This window comes from Psammomys obesus, unplaced genomic scaffold, assembly GCF_907164565.1.
Source record: "Psammomys obesus unplaced genomic scaffold, mPsaObe1.curated_primary_1811, whole genome shotgun sequence".
In the NCBI taxonomy this organism is placed as follows: domain Eukaryota; kingdom Metazoa; phylum Chordata; class Mammalia; order Rodentia; family Muridae; genus Psammomys; species Psammomys obesus.
In genome coordinates, this window is record NW_026590046.1 from 186,641 (window position 1) to 210,482 (window position 23,842).

General features: G+C 40.6%; 1 protein-coding gene across 1 annotated transcript in view; it reads left to right on the forward strand.

Annotated features, from left to right (window-relative positions):
- Positions 1-15,263: 15,263 nt before the first annotated feature.
- Positions 15,264-23,842, forward strand: part of Znf182 (zinc finger protein 182) — a 20,469-nt gene continuing 11,890 nt past the window's right edge. Inside the window, exons 1-3 of the mRNA XM_055605535.1 lie at positions 15,264-15,278; positions 15,376-15,520; positions 15,678-15,812. Coding sequence (XP_055461510.1) covers positions 15,264-15,278; positions 15,376-15,520; positions 15,678-15,812 — 295 coding nt within the window. The remainder of the gene's footprint in view (positions 15,279-15,375; positions 15,521-15,677; positions 15,813-23,842) is intronic.

Below are 23,842 nucleotides of genomic sequence, written 5' to 3' on the forward strand. Positions count from 1 at the left end.
TCACTGGAGTAAATACACCTACGAATGTGATTACTGGGCTGTTAAATAGTATATGCTTAACTTCAGAAACACTTGGAAAATGGTTTTCAAAGGCCTGTGGTGTTTCTTCCTTCATATCTATAACAACAGAGATCCAGCACTGCTCCATAGCTACACTACTTGATACTGTGAGGTCTCCTATTCTAACAGATGTTTGGTGGCACCTCATTCACTGTAGTTTTACTTTGAAGTTCCCTGATGACTAATGATGTTGAACAATTATGGATTTATTTGCCATTTATATGTCTTGTTTGGTAAAATACTTCTCTTTTTTGTTTTAATGGTTGCTTTTATATTTGCAAATAATTCTTTTTAATTAATTAATTTATTTATTTACCTTACATCCTAATCATAGCCTCCTCCCTCCTCTCCTCCTTGTTCAATGCTCCTTCCATCTTCTCCCTCTTTCGCCCTCTCTGACCCCTCAAAAGGCGGAGCCTACCACCACCACCCCACCCCAGCATATCAAGACTGAGTGCATCCTATTCCTTGGTGGACTGGCAAGGCAGCCACACCGGGGGAAAGTGGTCGAAAGCATGCAACAGAGACCATGTCAGACAGCTCCGACTCCCCATACTAGAGAACCCACATGAAGATCAAGATGCCCTTTGGGTACATATGTGTAGGGGGCTTATGTCCAGTTCATGTGTGGTCTTTGGTTGGTGCTTCAGTCTCTGCAAGCCTCCATGGGTCCAGTCCAGTTGGCTCTGTTGGTCTTGTAGAGTTTCTGTCCCCTCCAGTTCCTTCTTTCCATTCCCCTACTCTTCTACAAGGCTCCCTGCACTTTGCCAAATGTTTGGCTGTGAGTCCTAGCATCTGTTTTGTTCCTTGCTGGGTGGAACCTATAAAAGGAAAGCTATACTAGGCTCCCATATGAAAGCATAGCAGAGTGTCGTTAATAGTGTCAGGGGTTGGCTATCTCTCTTGGTGTGGGTCTCAGGTTTAGTCAGGCATTGGTTGGATATTCCCTCAATCTCTGTTCTGTCTTTATCCCTGCATATTTTGTAGTCAGGGTAAATTTTGAGTCGAAGTTTTTGTGAGAGGGTTGGAGTTAGTCTCTGGCCTTTTCATTCTCAATGACACTCCACTATTAGGGGTCTCAGCTAGAGTCACCCTCATATCCTCACAGGTGTGTACAGTCTCCTATGTCTCCAGCTTGCCTCAGGGATGCCCCGCCCATGAATTCTCTTCTTTCTGCAAGCCCTCTGTCTGTCCCCCATCCCCCACTCTCCATATATCTGATCCCTACCCTCATTTCCCTTAGCACTCCCTCCCCTATCCTGCTTGCTCTCTTCAACCACTTCCTCTGTCTATTCTATTTCCCCCTGCCAGGTAAGATTCAAATATATTCCCTTGGGCACTCCTTGTTACCTGGGCCTTCCTTGTTAGCTTCTTTGGGGCTGTGAATTGTAGATGGTTATCCTGTGCTATATGGCTACTACCTACTTATAAGGGAGTGCATATCATGTGCATCTTTCTGGATCTGGGTCAGGATGATCTTTTCTACTTCTGTCAATTTGCCTGCAAATTATGTGATTTCCTTATTCTTAATAGCTGAGTAGTATTCCATTATATAAATCTGACACAGTTTCTTTATCCATTCTTCAGTTGAGGGATATCTGGGTTGTTTCCATTTTCTGGCTATGAACATAGTTGAGCAAATGAACATAGTTGGCTGCTATGAACATAGTTGAGCAAATTTCCTTATTGAATGATGGGGCATCTTTTGGGTATATGTCCAGGAGTGGTAAAGCTGGGTCTTGAGGTAGAGCTATTCCCAATTTTTCTGACAAAGAACGAGATTGATTTCCAGAGTGGTTATATAAATTTGTACTCCCAGCAGCAATCAAGGAGTGTCTTCCTTTCTCCATGTCCTTGCCATCATATGTTATTACTTCAGTTTTTTATATTAGTGATTCTGACAGGTGTAAAATGGAATCTGAGAGTTGTTTTGATTTGCAATTTTCTGATGACTAATGATGATGAACATTTCTCAGGCATTTGATATTCCTGTGTTTAAAATTTGCTGTTTAGCTCTGCCCACCCCTCTTTTATTGGATTTAGTTAGTTGGTGCTTAATTTCTTGAGTTCTTTGTATATTTTGGATATTAGCTTTTTGTCAGATTACGGTTGATAAAGATCTTTTCCTAATCAGTAGGCTGACATTTTGTTCTGTTGACAGTGTCCTTTGCTTTACAGAAGCTTTTCAGTTTCATGAGGTCTATTTATTTCATGTTGATGTTAGAACCTGAGCTTTTGGTGTCCTGTTCAGGAAACTGTGTCCTGTGCAGATGAGTTCAAGGCTAATTCCCATTTTCTCTTGTAATATATTTAGTGTTTCTGGTTTTATGTTGAAGTCTTTGAATCACTTGGACTTGAGTTTTGTGCAAAGTGATATGTTTGCGTTTTTCTACATGTAGACATCCAGGTGGACCAGCACCATTTATTGAAGATGCTTTTCTTTTTCCATTGTATGGTTTTGGCTTCTCTATCCAAAGTCAAGTAGCCATAAGTGTATGGGTTTATTTCTGGGTCTTTAATTCAGTTCCATTGATCAACCTGTCTGTTTCTATGCCAATACCATGCATTTTTTTTACTGTATTGCTCTGTAGTACAGATTGAAGTCAGGGATGGAAATACAGGTAGAAATTCTTTTATTGTATAAGATTGTTTTGGCTGTTCTGGGTTGGTTTTCCATATGAAATTCAGAATGGTTCTTCCATAGTCTATAAAGAATTGTATTTGAATTATGATGAAAATTGCTTTGAACAAATAGATTGCCATTTTGAGTATGTTAATCCTTCTGATTCATGAGCATAGGAGATCTGTCCATCTTCTGATATCTTCTTCAGTTTCTTTCTTCATACTTGAAGTTCTCGTCGTACAAGTCTTTTCACTTGCTTAGTTAGAGTTACACCAAGATACTTTATATTATTTGTGGCTATTGTAAAGGGTGATATAGCCATAATTTCTTTCTCAGCCTGTTTGCTGTTTGTATACAGGAGGGCTACTAAATTTTTTAAATTAATTTGTATCCAGCCACCTGGAGGTGTTTATCAGCTGTAGGAGATCTCTGGTTGAATTTCTGGGGTCATTTATATATATACTGTATCATCTGCGAGTAGGGATACTTTGACTTCATCCTGTTTGCATCCCACTTGATCTCTTTAGTTGTCTTGTTGCTCTAACTAGGACTTCAAGCACTATACTGAAGAAATACAGAGAGTGAGCAACCTTGTCTTGTCACTGATTTCAGTGGAATTGCTTTAAGTTTCTCTTCATTTAACTTGATGTTGGCTATTGGCTTGCTGTGTATAGCCTTTATTATGTTTAGGAATGCATCTTGTATCCCTGATCTTCCCAAGACTTTAAATATGAAGAGGTATTGGATTTTGTCAAAAGCATTTTTCTGACCTAATGAGATGATCACATGCCTTTTTTCTTTTACCTGGTAAGTTATAGATTACATTGATAAATTTTTGTACGTTGAAATATTCCTGCATCCTTGTGATGAAGCCTACTTGATCATGGTGGATGATGTTTTTTATATGTTCTTGGATTTAGTTTGTGAGTATTTTATTGAGTATTTTTGCACCAATTTTCATGAGGGAGATTAGTCTGAAATTCTTGTTCTTTGTTGAGTCTTTGTGTGGTTTAAGTTTAGGGTGACTGTGGCTTAATAGAATAAGCTTAGCAATGTTCCTTCTTTTTCTATTTTGTGGATTAATGTGGGGAGTATTGGTATTAGGTCTTCTTTGAGAGACTGGTAGAAATTGATAAAACCATTAGGCCCTAGGCTTTTTACTTTTTTTTTTTTTGGTTGAGAAACTTAATGCTACTTCTATTTCCTTAGGGGTTATAAAACTGTTTAAACTATTCAATTGATGTTGATTTAACTTTCATAAGTGAAATCTTTCAAAAAAATCATCCATTTCATATAGATTTTCCAATTTTGTGAAATACAGGATTTTTCTTTTAAAAATATTTTATATTAATTACACTTTATTTACTTCGTATCCCAGCTGTAGCCTCCTCCCTTATTCCCTCCCAATCCTACCTTCCCTTATTTCCTCCCTGCCCCTCTCTAAGTCCACTGATAAGGGGAGTCCTCCTCCCCTTCCATCTGACCCTAGCTTATCAGGTCTCATCAGGAGTGGCTGCAATGTCCTCCTCTGTGGCCTAGCAAAGGTGCTGCTCCCTTGGGTGGGGAGGGAGATCAAAGAGCCCACCACTGAGTTCATGTCCCAGACAGTCTCGGTTCCCCTTACTAGGAGAACCCGCTTGGATGCCTCGCTGCCATGGGGTACTTCTGAACAAGGGTTCTAGATTATATCCATGCATGGTCCTTGGTTGAAGAATCAGTCTCAGAAAAGACCCCTGTGCCCAGATATATTTGTTCCTTGTGGCACTACTCTCCTCTCCAGGTCTTACTAACTCCCCCTTCTTTTTTATGATTCCCTGCACTCTGGCCAAAGTTTGGTTTTGAGTCTCAGCATCTGCTTTGATACACTGCTAGGTAGAGTCTATCAGAGGCCCTCTGTGGTAGGCTTCTGTCCTGTTTGTTGTTTTCTCCTACTTCCAGTGTCCATCCTACTTGTCTTTCTAAGTGAGAGTTGATCATCTTACCTGGGACCTTCTTGTTGAACTTCTTTTGGTGTACAGATTTTATTATGTTTATCCCATCTTATAAGTCTAGTTATAATTGGACTTATAAGTCCAATTATAAGTGAGTTTATACTGTGTGTGTCTTTCTGCTTCTGGGATACCTCACTCAGAACGATCTTTACTAGATCCCACCATTTGCAAATTTGATACAAATTTCATGATTTCCTTGTTTTCAATTGCTGAGTAATATTCCATTATATAAATGTACCACAGTTTCTGTATCTATTCCTCCACTGAGGGAGATCTGGGTTGTTTCCAGGTTCTGGCTGTTACGAATAAAGCTACTATAAACACGGTTGAGAAGATGTCCTTGTTGTGACCTTGAGCATCTTTTGGATGTGTGCCTAGGAGTGGTATAGCTGGATCTTGAGAAAGAACTATTCCTAATTGTCTGAGAAAGCACGAGATTGATTTCCAAAGTGGTTATAGAAGTTTACATTCCCACCAGCAATGGAGGAGGGCTCCCCTTTCTCCACATCCTCTCCAGCATGTGTTGTTACTTGAGTTTTTTATTTTCGCCATTCTGATGGGTGTAAGGTGAAATCTCAGGGTCTCAGGGTCGTTTTGATTTGCATCTCCCTGATGGCTAAGGACATTGAGCATTTCTTTAAGAGTTTCTCTGCCATTCTATATTCCTCTACAGAGAATTCTCTGTTGAGCTCTGTACACCATTTTTTAATTGGATTGCTTGATTTGTTGCTTTTTAACTTCTTTAGTTCTTTATATATTTTGAATATTAGCTTTCTGTCAGATATAAATTTGGTGAAGATCCTTTCCCAGTCAGTTTTCAGTTTCATGAGGTCCCATTTATTGATTGTTGCTCTTAGAGCCTTTGCTGTTGGTGTTCTGTTCAGGAAGTTGTCTCCTGTGCCAAAGATTTCAAGGCTGTTCCCCATTTTTTCTTCTAACAGATTTAGATTATCTGGTTTAATGTTGAGGTCTTTGATCCACTTGGACTTTAGTTTTGTGCAGGGTGATAAATATAGATCTATTTTCATTTTTCTGCATGTGGACATCCAGTTGGACCAGCACCATTTGTTGAAGATGCTGTCTTTTTTCCATTGAATGGTTTTGGCTTCTTTGTCAAAAATCGAGTATTCATAGGTGTGTGGGATTATTTCTGGTCTTCTATGCGGTTCTGTTGATCTTCCTTTCTGTTTTTATGCCAATATCATGCAGTTTTTATTACTATTGCTCTGTAGTACAACTTGAGATCAGGGATGGAGATACCTCCAGATGATCTTTTGTTGTACAGGATTTTTTTGGAGATTCTGGGTTTTTTTTTCTCCATATGAAGCTGAGAATCTTTTTTTCAAGGACTATAAAGAACTGAGTTGGTATTTTGATGGGAATTGCATTGAATCTGTTGATTGCTTTTGGCAGGATGGCCATTTTCACAAAGTTAATCCTACCAATCCATGAGCACGAGAGATCTTTCCATCTTCTGAGATCTTCTTAAATTTCTTTCTTCAGAGACTTGAATTTTTCTCAAACAGGTCTTTCACTTGCTTGGTTAGTGTCACCCCAAGGTACTTTATGTTATTAGTGGCTATTGTGAAGGGTGTTGTTTCCCTAATTTCTTTCTGGGCCCTTTTATCTTTGGTATACAGAAGGGCTTCTGATTTTTTTGAGTTGATTTTGTATCCTGCCACTTTGCTGAAGGTGTTTATCAGCTGGAGGAGTTCTCTGGTTGAATTTTTGGGGTCGCTCATATATACTATCATATCATCTGTGAATAGTGACCCTTTGACCTCCTCCTTTCCGATTTGTATCCCCTTGATCTCCTTTATTTGTCTTATTGCCCTGGCTAGGACTTCAACTACTATGTTGAAGAGGTAGGGAGAGAGTGGGCAGCCTTGTCTTGTCCCTGATTTCAGTGGGATTGATTTAAGTTTCTCTCCATTGAGTTGGCTATAAGCTTGCTGTATATCGCCTTTACTATGTTTAGATATGTGCATTGTATTCCTGATTTCTCCAAGACTTGAAACATGAATGGGTGTTGGACTTTGTCAAATGCTTTTTCAGCATCTAAGGAGATGATCATGTGGTTTTTCTCCTTCAGTTTGTTTATGTGGTGGATTACATTGATGGATTTCCGTATGTTGAACCACCCTTGCATGCCTGGAATGAAGCTTACTTGGTCATGGTGGATGATATCTTTGATGTGTTCTTGGATTCGGTTTGCAAGTATTTTATTGAGTATTTTTGCGTCAATGTTCATAAGAGAGATAGGTCTGAAGTTCTCTCTTTTTGTTGGGTCTTTGTGTGGTTTAGGTATCAGGGTGACTGTTGCTTCATAGAATGAGTTTGGTAATGTACCTTCTGTTTCTATTTTGTGGAATAGTTTGAGGAGAATTGGTGTGAGCACTTCTTTGAAGGTCTGGTAGAATTCCGTACTGAAACCACCTGGCCCAGGGCTTTTTTTGAAGGGGAGATTGTGAATGACTGCTTCAATTTCCTTGGGGGATATAGGGCTGTTCAGTCTTTCTACCTGATCTTGACTTAATGTTGGAAAATGGAATCTATCAAGAAAATTGTTCATTTCATTTAGGTTTTCAAATTTTGTGGCATATAGGCTTTTGTAGTATGACCGAATGATTGTTTGAATTTCCTCAGTGTCTGTAGTTTTGTCACCCTTTTCATGTCTGATTTTGTTGATTTGGATAGATTCTCTCTGCTTTTTAGTTAGTTTAGCTAAGGGTTTGTCTATCTTGTTGATTTTCTCAAAGAACCAACTTTTTGTTTCATTGATTCTTTGAATAGATTCATTTGTTCTAATTGATTGATTTCAGCCCTGAGTTTGATTATTTCTAGTCATCTGCTCCTCTTGGGTGTATCTGCTTCTTTTTTTTCTAGGGTTTTCAGTTGGGCCATTAAGTTGTTTGTATGTGATGTTACGAATTTCTTCTTGCAAGCACTTAGTGGTATAAATTTTCCCCTGAGCACTGCTTTCAATGTGTCCCATAAATTTGGGTATGTTGTGCCTTCATTTTCATTGAATTCTAGGAAGTCTTTAATTTCTTTCTTTATTTCTTGCTTAACCCAGCTGTCACTGAGTAACAAGTTGTTCAGTTTCCATGTGCGTGTTGTTGTTGAGGTCCAGCTTAAGTCCATTGTGGTCAGAATACAAGAGATTATTTCAATATTTTTGTATCTGTTGAGGCTTGCTTTATGACCAACTATATGGTCTATTTTGGAGAAGGTTCCATGACGTGCTGAAAAGAAGGTATACTCTTTTGAGTTTGGATGAAAAGATCTCTAGACGTCTATTAGGTCCATTTGATTTAGGGTCCCTGTAAGTGTTTTTATTTTCCTATTTTTTTTCTGTCTAGTTGATCTGTCCTTTGGTGAGAGTGGAGTGTTGAAGTCTCCCACTATTAGGGTTTTAGGATCAGAGCGTGATTTAAGCTTTAATATTGTTTCATTTACGAATGTAGGTGCTCTTGTATTTGGGGCATAGATATTCAAAATTGTGATGTCCTCTTGGTGGATTTTTCCTTTGATGAGAATATAGTGGCCCTCCTTATCTTTTTTGATTAACTTGGGTTGAAAGTCTATTTTATTAGATATTAGGTTGGCTACTCCCGCTTGTTTTCTGGGACCATTTGCTTGAAAGACATTTTTCCAGCCCTTTACTCTGATGTAGTGTTTATCTTTGTTGCATAAGTGAGTTTCTTGGATGCAACAGAATGATGGATCCTTTTTCCCCAACCATTCTGTTAGTCTGTGTCTTTTAATTGGGGAGTTGGGTCCGTTGATGTTGATAGTACGTAGTGACCAACAATTGTTACTTAGTTTAGATGTGGGGTTGGTAGTGTCACTGAGTTTCATTGCTTGTTTTCTTTTGGGGTTTTTTGTTGTGTAGTTATCTATTTCCTCTGTTTCCTTAGATGTAGTTGTTTTCTTTGGTTTGGAGTTTCCCTTCTAGTAACTTCTGTAGAGCTGGGTTACTATGTAGATATTGTTTAAATTTGGTTTTGTCTTGGAATATTTTGAATTCTCCTTCTATGTTGATTGAAAATTTTGCTGGGTATAGTAGTCCGGGTTGGAATCTGTGGTCCCTTAAGGACTGTATGATTTATGTCCAGGCCCTTCTGGCTTTCATAGTTTCTGTTGAGAAATCTGGTGTGATTCTTGATAGGTCTACCTTCATATGTTACTTGGCCTTTTTCCCTTGCTGCTTTTAGAATTTTTTCTGTATTTTGTAGGTTCAGTGTTTTGACTATGATGTGACATGAAGAATTTCTTTTCTGGTCTAGTCTACTTGGTGTTCTGTAGGCCTCTTGTATGTTTATGGCCATCTCCTTCTTAAAGTTGGGAAAGTTTTCTTCTATAATTTTCTTGAAAATATTTTCCGGACCTTTGAGCCTGAAGTCTTCTTTTTCTTCTACTCCTATTATTCTTAGGTTTTGTCTTTTCATGGTGTCCTTGATTTCTTGGATGTTTTGTGTTTGGAACTTTTCTGATTTTATTTTTTCTTTGAGAGACGTGTCAATTTCTGCAAGTGTATCTTCGGCTCCTGAGATTCTTTCTTCCATCTCTTGTATTCTGTTGGTGATGCTTACCTTTGTAGTGCCTGATCTTTTCTCTATGTTCTCCAGCTCCTGGTTTTTCTCTATTTGTGTTTTCTTTTTTGATTATAATTCTGTTTTCATGTCTTGCACCATTTCCTTCATCTGTTTGAATGTGGACTCCTGCTTTTCAATGACAGCTTCTATTTTTTTTGTCCATTTCCTCTCTATGTATCACTAATTGTGCCTCTACTTCTTTGGGTATAATTGACTGTATTTCTATGAGAGCTTTGTTTATTTGTTTTTTATTTACCTTCATTTGTGTGGACATTTCTTTGAGAGCTTTGTGCATTTCTTCTCTGTTTGCCTCAATTTTTGTGGTCATTTCTCTGAGAGCATGATTTGTTTCCTCTTGGTTCGTCTCGATTTCTTTGGCTATTTCTCTGAGGGCTTTGTTCATTTCATCTTTATGGGCCTCTAGTAGCTGGAGAAACATAGTTTTGAGGTCGTTTTCTTGTATATCTAGTGAATTGAAGTGTCCATTGTTTTGTGGGGTTGCTGGTGAGGTCATTGTGTCCTGATTTTTGTTGGGAGTGTTCTTATGTCTGCCTCTAGCCATCTGGTTATTTATAATCCTCACTGTTTGTTCCTCGAGATTGTAGTTCGGGCTATGATCCTCTCTTTTTGTTTTCTTGACTGTTTTTTCAGGAAGATGAGAGAGGTTCACTGGCTTGGGAGTGTACATTGTGGTTTCAGTTTTCCCTAAGTAAGGAATGTGATGCTGGCGCTATTCGCGAGTGCTTTTAGCAGGCGCAGTGTGCATGCGCGGATTCTCTGAATATTGCAGTGGCCTGCAAGCCACTATTACACAGTTCTGACTGAGATCCAGGGATTGTTTGTCTGGATTACACTTGTGGACACAAAAGGCAGAGGCTTCAATGTTGGGGTCGCTATCCCAAGAATCCCTATGATGCCCACACTAGGGGTGTGGGTGGTAGGGATCTCGTCTGGTTGCTTCTGTGGGGAGGCCCTGGGTCTGGGGCAATCTGTCCCTAGAAGGCTCACTCACTCTCTTGCAGGATCAGTTGGAATTCGCAGAGGTTCCCCTTGCTCACTACTCTCTGTTTTTGTCTTGCTGCGGAAGTGCACGGGTAGGCTAACAGTCAGCTCTGTGACACTGTGGCCACAGAACTCGGTGTCCACCTTTTTTGCGTGCTGTCTCTTTGTCCAATCCCTCTGTCAGGAGGTATTATGTTGACTGGTCCCTGGGTGGCGCGGGAAAGAGTTAGGTTGAGTGTACTCAATCCCAGCTCCCCGGCCCAGATCTCTCTGCCAAAAGCAGCCTGGCGGTAGAATCTATGTTTGCTGATTCTGAGAGAGTACCGGGTAGGTTTGAGTGTCCTCAGATCCAGAGCTTGGGTTTCTCTGCTAGGGGCCGCTGGGTGAGCTGGAGAGAGGATGCTGTGTCCTTGGCAGGCTGCCTCTCTGTCCTTCCCCTCTGACCTTCCCCTCTTCTAGGGCAAGCTTATGGAGGTGCTCTCAGGGGAGTGCCAGCAGGGGTTGGGGCTTGTCAGTCGGATCCTGAGCCCTTATCCAGCGTTTCTCTGCCAAGTCCCGGGGGGGGGGGGTGGCGCCGGTGATAGAACTTGCTGCTAGACCTTATTGCGCTGGACCCAGGAGAATCTCAGGACGTGTAGAATGACCACAGTCCCAGATCCCGAGCTGTAGTTTGTTTGCTAGGAGCAGCCAGCAGCACTGGTGTTCTGGCACTATGAAGCTGCTGTGCGCCTCTATCCTTCCACTCCACTGTGGCAGGGTTATGGCGGCATTTGGGGGAGTTCCTGAAAGGATTGGGTTTTCTCAGCCCCTATCTTGGGTTGGGGTACAGACAATGTGATCTGTGGCAGATTCTGCTGGACTCCTCCTGCCTCCTCCGAAGAGGGAGTAGGGATTTTGAGCTGGGTGCACAGCTTCTCTCTGTGCGCGGCGGGAGCTCAGTTGTGATGGCGGCAGGTACCTGTGGTCGGAGAGACCTTCCAGGGAAAGACTGGGTGACCCGTGACCAGTCTGGCAACTTTCCTTCCCCGTGGGGTTTTTTTGCGACTGAGATCCCGGTCTCAGGCACCCTTGTGCCCACCAATCAGCCTGGGAAAGTGATCGGGACCTGCAGGCTTGTGGCACCAGCCTGGAGACCCAAAGCCTGCATTAGCCGGGTTCTGTTCCGGGTTCTGGCTGGGCAGCCGAGAGTGGACCCGACTGATTCCCACGCCGTGGGAGCCTCCCCTCACCTGGGAAACATGATAGCTGTTGTTTTAGGGCCCAGAGTTCAGTCTCCTGGTCGTTGCACGGAGTGTGTTGTCCCACTTCTCAGACAAGGTGTTCTCCCGGAGCCACCATCTTGGCCAGCTGGTTGAATTTTTTTGAAGTCTCTCATGTATACTATCATATCATCTGCAAATAGTTATACTTTGACTTCTTCCTTTCCAATTTGTATCTCCTTGATCTTTAGTTGTCTATGACTTCTAGTGCAATATTGAAGAGATATGGAGAGAGTGAGCAGCCTTGCTTTGTCCCTGATTTCAGTGGGCTTGATTTAAGTTTCTCTCCTTTGAGTTTGATGTTGGCTATAGGCTTGCTGTATATTGCCTTTATTATGTATTATGTATGTTTGTGTCTTAAATACAGGTTTTTGAAGTAAGACCTAATGATTCTTTGGATTTCCTCAGGTCCAGTTGTTATGTCCCCTTTTTCATTTCTGATTTTGTTAATTTGGATACTCTCTCTTTGGGTTTAGTTAGTTTGGCTAGGGGTTTGTCTATCATGTTGATTTTGCAAAGAACCAGCTCTTGATTTCATTGATTCTTTGCATTGTTCTCTTTGTTTTTTAAAGTCATGATTTCAGCCATGAGTTAGATTATTTCCTGCCATCCGCTCCTCTTGGGTATTTTTCTTCTTTTTGTTCTAGAGCTTTTACGTGTGCTTTAAAATTGCTAGTATAATAACACTCTAATTTCCTTTTGAAGGCACTTAGTGCTATGAACGTTCTCCTTAGTACTGCCTTCATTTTGTCCCATAAGTTTGGATATGTTGTGCCTTCTTTTTTATTGAATTCTAGAAAGTCTTTAATTTCTTTCTTTTATTTCTTCTGTGACCCAGGGGTTACTGAGTAAACAGTTGATTAGTTTCCATGAGTTTGTAGGTTTTCTTGTGTTTCTGTTTTGTTGAAATCTAGCATTAATCCATGGTGTTCTAATAAGATACAAGTAGTTATTTCAATTTTCTAGTATCTGTTGAGGCTTATTTTGTGTCCAAGTATGTGTTCAGTTTTGGAGAAGGTCCATCAGGTGCAGAGAAGAAGGTACATTCTGAGTTTGAGTGAAATGTTCTGTAGATATCTGTTAGGTCCATTTGATTCATGATATATGTTAATTTCATTATTTCTCTGTTTAGTTTCTGGCTTGATGATCTGTCCATTGGTGAGAGTGGAGTATTGAAGTCTCCCAGTATTAATGTATGGGATTCAATGTGTGATTCAAGCTTTAGTAATGTTTCTTATATGAATGTGGTTGTCCTTGTGTTCGGGGCATAGATGTTCAGAATTGAGACATCATCATGATAAATGTTTTCTTTGAGAATGAACTGTCTTTCCCCATCTCTTCAGATTAATTTTGCTTGAAAGTCTTTTTTTTTTTCAGGTACTAGAATGGCTACTCCAGCTTGCTTCTTGCTTCCGTTTACTTAGAAAACTTTTTTTCCAGCCCTTTACTCTACGACAATGTATATCTTTGTTACTGATGTGTGTTTCTTATATGCAGCAGTATGATGGATCCCGTTTTTCCATCCATTCTGTTAGCCTGTGTCTTTTTATTTGGGAATTGAGTTCATTGGTGTTGATAGATATTAATGGCCAGTGATTATTAATTCTTGCTATTTTTATGTCGGTGGTGGTAGAGTGTATGTGTGTGGTGTGTGTGGGAGCTTCCCTTCTTTTGGTTTTGTTGATGTGGGATTATTTACTTCCTTTGTTTTCTATGGTGCTGTTAGCTTCCTTAGATTGGAGTTTTCTTTCTAGTGTCTTCTGTAGGGCTGTATTTATGGATAGATGTTTTTTAAATTCATTTTTGTTGTGGAATATCTTATTTTCTTTCACTATGGTGCTTAAAACTTTTGCTGGGTATAGTAGTCGGAACTGACATCTGTGGTCTCTTAGTGTCTGTTAGATATTTTTCCAGGCCCTTCTGTTTGAAAGCTTCTGTTGAGAAATTGGGTGTAATTCTGATAGGTCTGCATTTATATGTGACTTGGCCTTTTCCCCTTGCAGCTTTTAGTTTTCTTTCTTTGTTTTGTACATTTAGTGTCTTGATTATTTTTATGGTGGGAGTACTTTCTTTTCTGATCCAATCTTTTTGGTGTTCTGTAAGCTTGTATGCTTATAGTATCTCTTTTTTTTATGTTGGGGAAGTTTTCTTCCATGATTATGTTGAAAAGAATTTCTGGGCCTTGGAGGTTGGATTGTTCTCCTTCTTTTATTCCTATTATTCTTAAGTTTGGTCTTTTCATAGTGTCTCAGGTTTTTTGGATATTCTGTGTCAGAAACTTTTTAAATTTGACATTTCTTTGACTGTTGTATCAATTTCTTCAATCAAATCTTCTACACCTGAGATCTCCTCTTCCATCTCTTGTATTCTGTTGTTGATACTGTAGTTCCTGTTCTCTTCCTTAGGTTTTCCATCTCCAGGATGGCCTCAGTTTGTGTTTTCTTTATTGCTTCTATTTTCATTTTCAGGTCTTGGACAATTTTATTCATTTCCTTCCCTTTTTAATTGTATTTTCCTATATTTCATTAAGGAGTTTATTCACCTCTTTGAGTTGTATTTTATTTGTTGAAAGGATTTATTCATATCTTCTTTTAAGGCCTCTATCACCTTTATAATGTTGGACTTAAGATTGTCTTCTTTTGCTTCAGCTGTGTCAAGGTTTCCATGGCTTGCTGTAGTAGGGGGAACATTGCTGTAGTAGGATAACAGGGTTCTGGTAATATCATACTTCCGTGGCATTTGTTGTGATTTTTTACACTGGCCTTTAGCCATCTGGTTGTCCCTGGTGTTGGCTGGATGTTCCTGTTGCTAACAGGACTCCTCAGGGAGGCAGGCAGAACTTTAGGCCTATAGTGGATCTCAGAGAATAGCAGACTGCTCACTTCTGCTGTCTGGGTATTCTTACGGACCTGCAAGCCTGGATATTGATCTCCTGGCTGTGTCCCCGTGGCCAGAAGAAAGGCTGGCCAGGCTCTAACCTGGCTGTTTCTGGGTTCTCACAGGCCTGGATGATTCTGGGACAGGCAGGCATCTTCCAGAGGGAAGGTTATAGACCTCTGCTGGTTGTATCCTCTGGTAGGCAAGAAAAAGGCTGGGCAGGTTCTAATGGGCTGTTCCTAAGGACTGACTATTCCTAAGGACCCGCAAGCCTAGATGATTGTGGGGTCCATAGACCTCCTCCAAACTGGAGGTTATGGACCTTTGCTGGCTGTGTACCCCTGCAGCCAGGGAAAAAAGTTTATATAGCTCTTATATCTTATTTTAGTTTTTATACACTTAGAAGTACTTTTATATTATCAGATATTTGATGTGGAATATTTATTTCTCTTTTGTTGTCTTTTCATTATATTTAAAAGTGAGCATCAAAAAAAGAGTTAGTATCTTTGGAATTTTTGTGTTACAGAAAAAATACTTGACTCATCAAGGTTTAAAGGAGTTTATCCCACACTTATTTTCCCTACAAGTACTATGAATTTAGATACTACATTTAGGTCAGTGATAAATTTTGAAGTGTAATTTTTAAGCTGCAGTTATATTAGAATCACTCGTTTTCAGGAAACAATTCATGAACTGAAGCATACTATGGAGGAATGCTGCTTATAGGCTTGCTCTTTCTACCCTACTGAGGTACTTTTCTCATAGACCCAGACCCATCTGTATAGAGATGGTGGTGCCACAGTGGCCTGGGTCCTCCTACATCAATTAGCAATTAAGAAAATGCAAGACAGATATGCTGGTAGAGCAGGTATTGAACTGGGAGCTCAGTTTGCTGTTCCCTCACATTATATACTTATCATTCAGTGATTGGCATTTTAGAATTAAAAAAAAGCTTGCCATTTCAGGAACTAGTGACATTTGAGGATGTAGCTGTGGATTTCACCCAGGAAGAGTGGCAATACCTGAACCCTCCAGAGAGGACCCTGTATAGAGATGTGATGCTTGAGACCTACAGCAACCTCATTTCTGTAGTTAAGGTGACTTCCACAGGTAATATTTGATGGTTCTTGTATTCAGCAGGGAGCCTTGGCTTGCTTGATATCACATTTTCCTTTTCTTAAAGGAAACTCAAAATATTGGCTAAATTGGTTATGCCAAGTGACAAGTTCCTTGTGCTGACCCCAAACTGCAACTTCTTCTGTTTCAGGCTCTAATGACCAAGGAGGTATCTACCAGTTATCATCCTCAGAACAGCATGTTACTAAACCAAATCTCATTATCAAACTGGAGGTAGAAGAACCAGACCCCGAAGATGGGGAAATTCAAGTTCAGAGCTTCCCAGGTAGTATCTTAATGCAACCCTCTGTCTTATTTTTCTTATAAGCTAGATCAGATTCAGGGCTTTCTTTTCCCTTCCTATTATTAGCATCAGGAGGTTTGTCATGCACACTTGCCTCTGTTTTATGCTGTTAGTTACTGATAATTTCTGCTTAGGCCAGTTAATTCACTAATCATTGCAAAATGGTGAATTTTTATTTTTTATTCTTGAGAATTTTGTACATACGTACAATGAAACATGATCACACTTACCCAGCCATTTCCCACCTCCTATCACTCCCATAGTCCCCTCAACAGATCTTCCTCCCAACTTCATGTCTTTTCTTTTGCTTTCAACCAAGTCAAGTTAATGATGTTCATGTGTTCATGGATGTGGGGAGACTCAAAGTAATCAGAAGGCATACACAGGAAGATCTCTATGAGTCTACATAATGATACCTTAAAGAGATAGAGAGAGATTGTTTGAGAGAAATTGTCTCTTATTTATTATTTGGTTTGAATGAGCTATATATTTTATAAAAAAGACAGGCAAAATGATTGAGGTTTTGTTATCATTATTCAAAATAATGTTTAGTGGGACTGGAAAGATGGCACAGCAGTTGATACCACTTGCTATTCTTCTAGAGAACTTGAGTTTGATTCCTAGCACCCATGTCAGTAGATTCACAGACACCTATAACTCCAGCTCCTGGGAATCTCAAACTACTTGTTGCCTCTGTGGATACACACACTCATGTACACACGAGTATACATGGATACATGCACAAAAAATAAGTAATTTATTTATTTATTTATTTATTTATTTATTTATTTTTACTTTTTCACTTTTTTTATTAATTACACTTTATTCATTTAGTATCCCCCCATAAGCCCCTCCCGATCCCACCCTCCCTCCCCTTTCTGCATGCATGCCACTCCCCAAGTCCACTGATAGGGGAGGTTCTCCTCTTCTTTCTGATCTTAGTCTATCAGTTCTCATCAAAAGTGGCTGCATTGTCTTCTACTGTGGCCTGATAAGGCTGCTCCCCCCCTCAGGGGGAAGTGATCAACGAGCAGGCCAATCAGATTATGTCAGAGGCAGTCCCTCTTCCCATTACTATGTAACCCACTTGGACACTGAACTGCCATGGGCTACATCTGTGCAGGGGTTCCAGGTCATCTCCACGAATAGTCCTTGGTTGGAGTATGAGTCTCTGGGAAGTTCCCTGTGTTCAAATTATCTTGTTCTTTTGCTCTCCTTGTGGAGTTCCCGTCCCCTCCAGCTCTTACTATTTCCCACTTCTTACATAGAATTCCATTCACTCTGCCCATCAGTTGGCCATCAGGCTCAGCATCTGCTTTGACAGTCTATACTGCAGAAGCTTTCAGAGGCCCTCTGTGGCAGGTTCCGAGGTTGTTTCCTATTTTCTTTTTCTTCTGATGTCCATCCTCTTTGCCTTTCAGGGTGGAGATTGAACATTTTAGTTAGGATCCTCTCTTTTGCTTAATTTGTTTAGATGTACAGATTTTAGTGGGTTTATTCTATATTGTATGTTTATATGAGTGAGTATATACCATGTGTGTCTTTTTGCTTCTGGGACAACTCACTCAGGATGATCCTTTCCAGGTCCCACCATTTACCTGCAAATTTCATGATTTCGTTATTTTTCATTGCTGAGTAATACTCCATTGTATAGATGTACCACAGTTTCTGCATCCATTCTTCAGTTGAGGGGCATCTGGGCTGTTTCCAGCTTCTGGCTATTACAAATAAAGCTGCTACAAACATGGTTGAGCAAATGTCCTTTTTGTGTACTTGCGCCTCTTTTAGGTATATGCCTAGAGTGGTATGGCTGGATCTTGAGGAAGCGCTATTCCTAGTTGTCTGAGAAAGCGCCAGATTGATTTCCAGAGTGGTTGTACCAGTTTACATTCCCACCAGCAGTGGAGAAGGGTTCCCCTTTCTCCACAACCTCTCCAGCATGTGTTGTCCCTTGGGTTTTTCATCTTGGCCATTCTGATGGGTGTAAGGTGAAATCTCAGGGTTGTTTTGATTTGCATTTCCCTAATGGCTAATGAGGTTGAGCATTTCTTTAAGTGCTTCTCTGCCATTTGATATTCCTCTACAGAGAATTCTCTCTTTAGCTCTGTTCCCCATTTTTAAGTGGATTACTTGGTTTATTGCTTTTCAGCTTGTTTAGTTCTTTATATATATTGGATATGAGTCCTCTGTCAGATAAAGGGTTGGTGATGATTCTTTCCCAATCTGTAGGCAGTTGCTTTGTTTTGATGACGGTGTCCTTTGCTTTACAGAAGCTTTTCAATTTCATGAGGTCCCATTTATTGATTGTTGCTCTTAGAGCCTGTGCTGTTGGTGTTCTGTTCAGGAAGTTTTTTCCTGTACCAATGAGTTCTAGGGTATTCCCCACTTTTTTTTTTCTAGCCGATTTAATGTGTCTGGTTTTATGTTGAGGTCTTTGATCCACTTGGACTTCAGTTTTCTGCAGGGTGATAAGTATGGATCTATTTTCATTTTTCTACATGTAGACATCCAGTTGGACCAGAACCATTTGTTGAAGATGCTATCTTTTTTCCATTGTATGATTTTGGCATCTTTGTCAAAAATCAGTTGTCCGTAAGTGTGTGGGTTTATTTCTGGGTCTTCTGTACGATTCCATTGATCCACCATTCTGTTTCTATGCCAGTACCATGCAGTTTTATAACTGTTGCTCTATAGTACAGCTTGAGATCAGGGATGGAGATACCTCCAGAAGATCTTTTATTGTAGAGGATTGTTTTAGCAATTCTCGGTTTCTTGTTATTCCATACGAAGTTGAGAATTTTTCTTTCCAGGTCTGTAAAGAATTGTGTTGGCAATTTGATGGGAATTGCATTAAATCTGTAGATTGCTCTTGGTAAGATGGCCATTTTTAGTTTGTTAATCCTGCCAAACCATGAGCACGGGAGAGCTTTCCATCTTCTCATATCTTCCTCTAATTCTTTCTTCAGAGACTTGAATTTTTTTTCATACAAGTCTTTGACTTCCTTGGTTAGGGTTACACCAAGGTACTTTATGTCATTTGTGGCTATTGTGAATGGTGTTGTTTCTCTAATTTCTTTCTCAGCCCTTTTGTCTTTTGTATACAGGAGTGCTACTGATTTTTTTGTGTTAATTTTGTATCTGGCCACTTTGCTGAAGGTGTTTATCAGCTGTAGGAGTTCCCTGGTAGAGTTTTGGGGTCACTCATATATACTATCATATCATCTGCAAATAGTGATAATTTGAGTTCTTCCTTTCCCATCTGTATCCCCTTGATCTCCTTCAACTGTCTTATTGCTCTAGCAAGGACTTCCAGCACTATGTTGAAGAGATATGGAGAGAGTGGGCAGCCTTGTCTTGTCCCTGATTTTAGTGGGATTGCTTTAAGTTTCTCTCCGTTCAGTTTGATGTTGGCTATAGGCTTGCTGTAAATCCCCTTTACTATGTTTAGATATGTGCCTTGTATCCCTGATCTCTCCAGTATTTTAAACATGAATGGATGTTGGATTTTGTCAAATGCTTTTTCAGCATCTAAGGAGATGATCATGTGGTTTTTTTCTCCTTCAGTTTGTTTATGTGGTGGATTACATTGATGGATTTCCGTATGTTGGACCACCCTTGCATGCCTGGGATGAAGCCTACTTGGTCATGGTGGATGATATCTTTGATGTGTTCTTGGATTCGGTTTGCAAGTATTTTGTTAAGTATTTTTGCATCAATGTTCATAAGGGAGATTGGCCTGAAATTCTCTTTCTTCGTTGAGTCTTTGTGAGGTTTAGGTACCAAGGTGATTGTGGCTTCATAGAATGAGTTTGGTAATGTTCCTTCTGTTTCTATTTTGTGGAATAGTTTGAAGAGAATTGGAGTTAGCTCTTCTTTGAAGGTCTGGTAGAATTCTGCGCTGAAGCCATCTGGTCCTGGGCTTTTTTTGGATGGGAGACTTTTGATGACTGCTTCTATTTCTTTGGGGGATATAGGACTATTTAATTGATTTACCTGGTCCTGATTCAGCTTTGGTAAGTCAAATCGATCAAGAAAATTCTCCATTTCATTTAGGTTTTCAAATTTTGTTGAGTATAGACTTTTGAAGTAAGTCCTAATGATTGTTTGGATTTCCTCAGTGTCTGTAGTTATGTCCCCCTTTTCATTTCTGATTTTGTTGATTTGAGTGGTGTCTCTCTGCCTTTTAGTTAGCTTGGCTAAGGGTTTGTCGATCTTGTTGATTTTCTCAAAGAACCAGCTCTTGGTTTCATTGATTCTTTGAATTGTTTTATTTGTTTCTAATTGATCGATTTCAGCCTTGAGTTTCATTATTTCCAGCCGTCTACTCCTTTGTAGTGTGTCTGCTTCTTCTTTTTCTAGGGTTTTTAAGTGGGCCATTAAGTTCCTTGAATGAGCTGTCTCGAATTTCTTCTTGAAGGCACTTAGTGCTCTGAACTTTCCTCTTAGCACTGCTTTCATTGTGTCCCACAAGTTTGGGTATGTTGTGTCTTCATTTTCATTGAGTTCTAGAAAGGCTTTAATTTCTTTCTTTCTTTCTTCCCTGACCCAGCTGTCATTTAGTAACAAGTTGTTCAGTTTCCATGTGTGTGTAGGCTTTTTGCTATTTCTGTTGTTATTGAAGTCCAGCTTTATTCCATGGTGATCAGACAGGATACAAGGGATTATTTCAGTCTTCTTGTATCTGTTGAGGCTTGCTTTGTGACCAACTATATGGTCTATTTTGGAGACGGTTCCATGAGGTGCTGAGAAGAAGGTAAATTCTTTTGTGTTTGGGGGTAATGTTCTGTAAATGTCTGTGAGGTCCATTTGATTCATGACCTCTGTCAGAGATATTGTTTCTTTGTTTAATTTCTGTTTTGTTGACCTGTCCTTTGTTGAGAGTGGGGTGTTGAAGTATCCCACTATTAATGTGTGGGGATCTATATGTGGTTTAAATTTTATCAATGTGTCTTTTACAAATGTGGGTGCTCTTGTATTTGGGGCATAGATGTTCAGGATTGTGATGTCTTCCTGGTGGAATTTTCCCTTGATGAGTATGAAGTGTCCTTCCTCATCTCTTTTTATTAATTTTGGTTGAAAGTCTATTTTATCAGATATTAGAATGGCTACTCCTGCTTGTTTCTTGGGTCCATTTGCTTGGAAAGTTGTCTTCCAACCTTTTACCCTCAGGTAATGTCTATCTTTGTGTCTTAGGTGTGTTTCTTGTATGCAACAGATTGCAGGGTTTTGTTTACGTATCCATTCTGTTAATCTGTGTCTTTTTACTGGAGAGTTGAGTCCATTGATGTTGAGAGAGATTAATGACCAGTGGCTGTTAGATCCTTTGATTTTGATGTTGGCTGTGTTCATAAGGTTGTGTGTTTGGTTGCTTTTTGTTTTGATGTAGTAAGGTTAATTATTTCCTGTGTTTTCTTGACAGAAGCTAATTTTCTTGGGTTGTATTTTCCCTTCCAGTGTCTTCTGTAATGCTGGATTTTTGTGTAGATATTGTTGAAATTTGTTTTTGTCATTGAATATCTTGTTTTCTCCGTCTACGAGGACTGAGAGTTTTGCAGGGTATAGTAGCCTGGGTTGACATCTGTGTTCTATTAGGGTCTGCATGATATCTGTCCAGGCCCTTCTGGCTTTCATAGTTTCTGTTGAAAAGTCAGGTGTGTTTCTAATGGGTTTGCCGTTATATGTTACTTGGCCTTTTTCCCTTGCAGCTTTTAGTATTTTTTCTTTGTTCTGTATACTTACTGTTTTGATTATTATGTGGCGGGAGGATTTTCTTTTCTGGTCAAATTTGTTGGGTGTTCTGTAGGCCTCATGCATGCTTATTGGCTTCTCCTTTAACTTGGGGAAATTTTCTTCAATGATTTTGTTGAAAATATTTTCTGGGCCTTGGAGAAGGGAGTCTTCTTTTTCCTCTATTCCTATTATTCTTAGATTTTGTCTTTTCATATAGTCTTGGATTTCTTGGACGGTCTGTGTCAGGAATTTTTTGGATTTAACATTTTCTTTGACAGATACGTCGATTTCTTCCATTGTATCTTCTACATCTGAGATTCTTTCTTCCATTTCTTGTATTCTGTTGGTTATGCTTACCTCTGTAGTTCCTGTTTTCTTCCCTAAATTCTTCCTGTCCATTATTTCCTCCATTTGTGTTTTCTTTAATTTTTCTAGTTCTATCTTCAGGTCTTGAGTTGTTTTGTTTACTTCCTTCACCTGTCTGCTTGTATTTTCCTTTTTCTTTTAGTTCCTTCAACTCTGTCTCTTTTATTTTTTTCAGTGATTTAATTATTTCTTCTCTGTAGGCCACAAGCTGTTTGGCTGCATCTTCCCGTATTTCTTCACGGATGGCCATAATCTGCTTGTCTTTATCTTCCTCCATTTCTTTACGGATAGCCATGTTCTGTTTGGTTTTATCTTCCTCTAATTCTTTATGTATTTTATTTGTTTCCTCTGTTATCCTCTTCATCAACATAGATGTAAGGTCATCTTCTTGATTTTCTATTATGCTGCATTGTTCAGGGCTGTTCACCTCTGGATGGCTGGGTTCTGGAGATGCCATATTGCTCTGTCTTTTGTTGGTTGAGCCTTTACGCTGACCTCTACCCATTGGGCTGATTTAGGTGTTGGCTGTTAGTTTCTGTGCTTCCTGGAGTCCTGAGGTAGGGAGTATCCCCTTGGCCGGAAGATGATTTTTCCTGAAGGAGTCCTTCTCTGCTTTTTGGTTATGGTCACTGTATGGCCAGTGTTTCTCAGGAGTTGCCACTGCTCACCTCAGGTTTATAGGCCTGAGTAGTAGCTGTGGTCTATGTTAGGCAGGGGGGGATCTCCTCTTACCCATAGAATTTCTCAAGACAGCTGCCCCACTGCTGGGTTTCTTGTTATAAATTTATTGTGCTGCTGCTCACTAAATTTCCATGTACAGTCCTCTTGAAGAAACTGCTGATTCCCTAGCTGTGGGGTTTTCTCCCAACAGGGAAACTCAGTCTGTCATCCTGGGGCGCACAGTTCTGTCCAGGAAAGTGGGAGGTGCACTCAGCAAGTCTCTGGGCCAGAGGCTGATTGCTCTGCTCTGGACCTGGAGAATGTGCACCTAGGTTGAGTTGGCGCCTGGGGGCACTGCTCTGGTCTGGAGGCTGGGTGCCTCACTCTGGACCAGAAGCTGTGTGTCTCTCTGTGATGGCGGCTGCAGGCACTGCTCTGGTCCAGACGCTGTGGGTGCAGCCCTCTTGAAGGACCAGGGATTCCCACAGTTTTGACAGTCTAGCCAGGAATAACTAGTTGATCCTTGGCACAGTATCTGAGGCCTGCTGTAATGGCTCTCTGGCTTTTGTAGGTCTGAGGATGCAGCTGTGTGTCCCAGTGCCCTAGGGGAACTCAATAATGGCGGCAGAGCACAGTGCTCCTGCCTGCACTAGAGTCTGCGTGAGTCCAGGAAGTGTTTTGGTGCTGGGTGTCCTAAGCGTTAGAGCTGCTGACTCCCTCTGCTGGGGGTTTCCTCCTGCCAGAGACAGGCAGTCTGGTGCCCTGGTGCCCTGGTGCCTACAGTTCTATCTGAGGTGGCAAATCAGGCGCGCAGGCAGGCGCCTGAGTCCCGGCTCTGGGTCCGGACTGGCTCTTGGGGCACCCGCGGAACCCGAGTCTTTTCCAGGGGATGTCTGGGTAACCTGAGGTCGGTCCCAATTGTTTCCTTCTCCATGGGGTTATCTCTCGACTGGGAAATCCAGTCTATGGTGTTGTGGGCCCACAGTTCAGTCTGGGACAGTGACCAGATTGCGCTGGCGGGTAGCTCTGGGCTGGCGACCAAGCGCCTGGCGGAACAGGGATCTCTTCCGCGGTTTAGCCGGGTGAGTTAAAGCTGATTGAATCCCCCACTGTGGGGTATCCTCTCACCTGTGAAACACAATCACTTGTGTTTTATGGCCGCGAGTTCTGATTGCTGGTCACTGTGCCAATCCTGCTGTGCTGCTCCTCAGAATGAGAGTCCTCCCGACGCCACCATCTTGTCCCCCCCCCCCCCC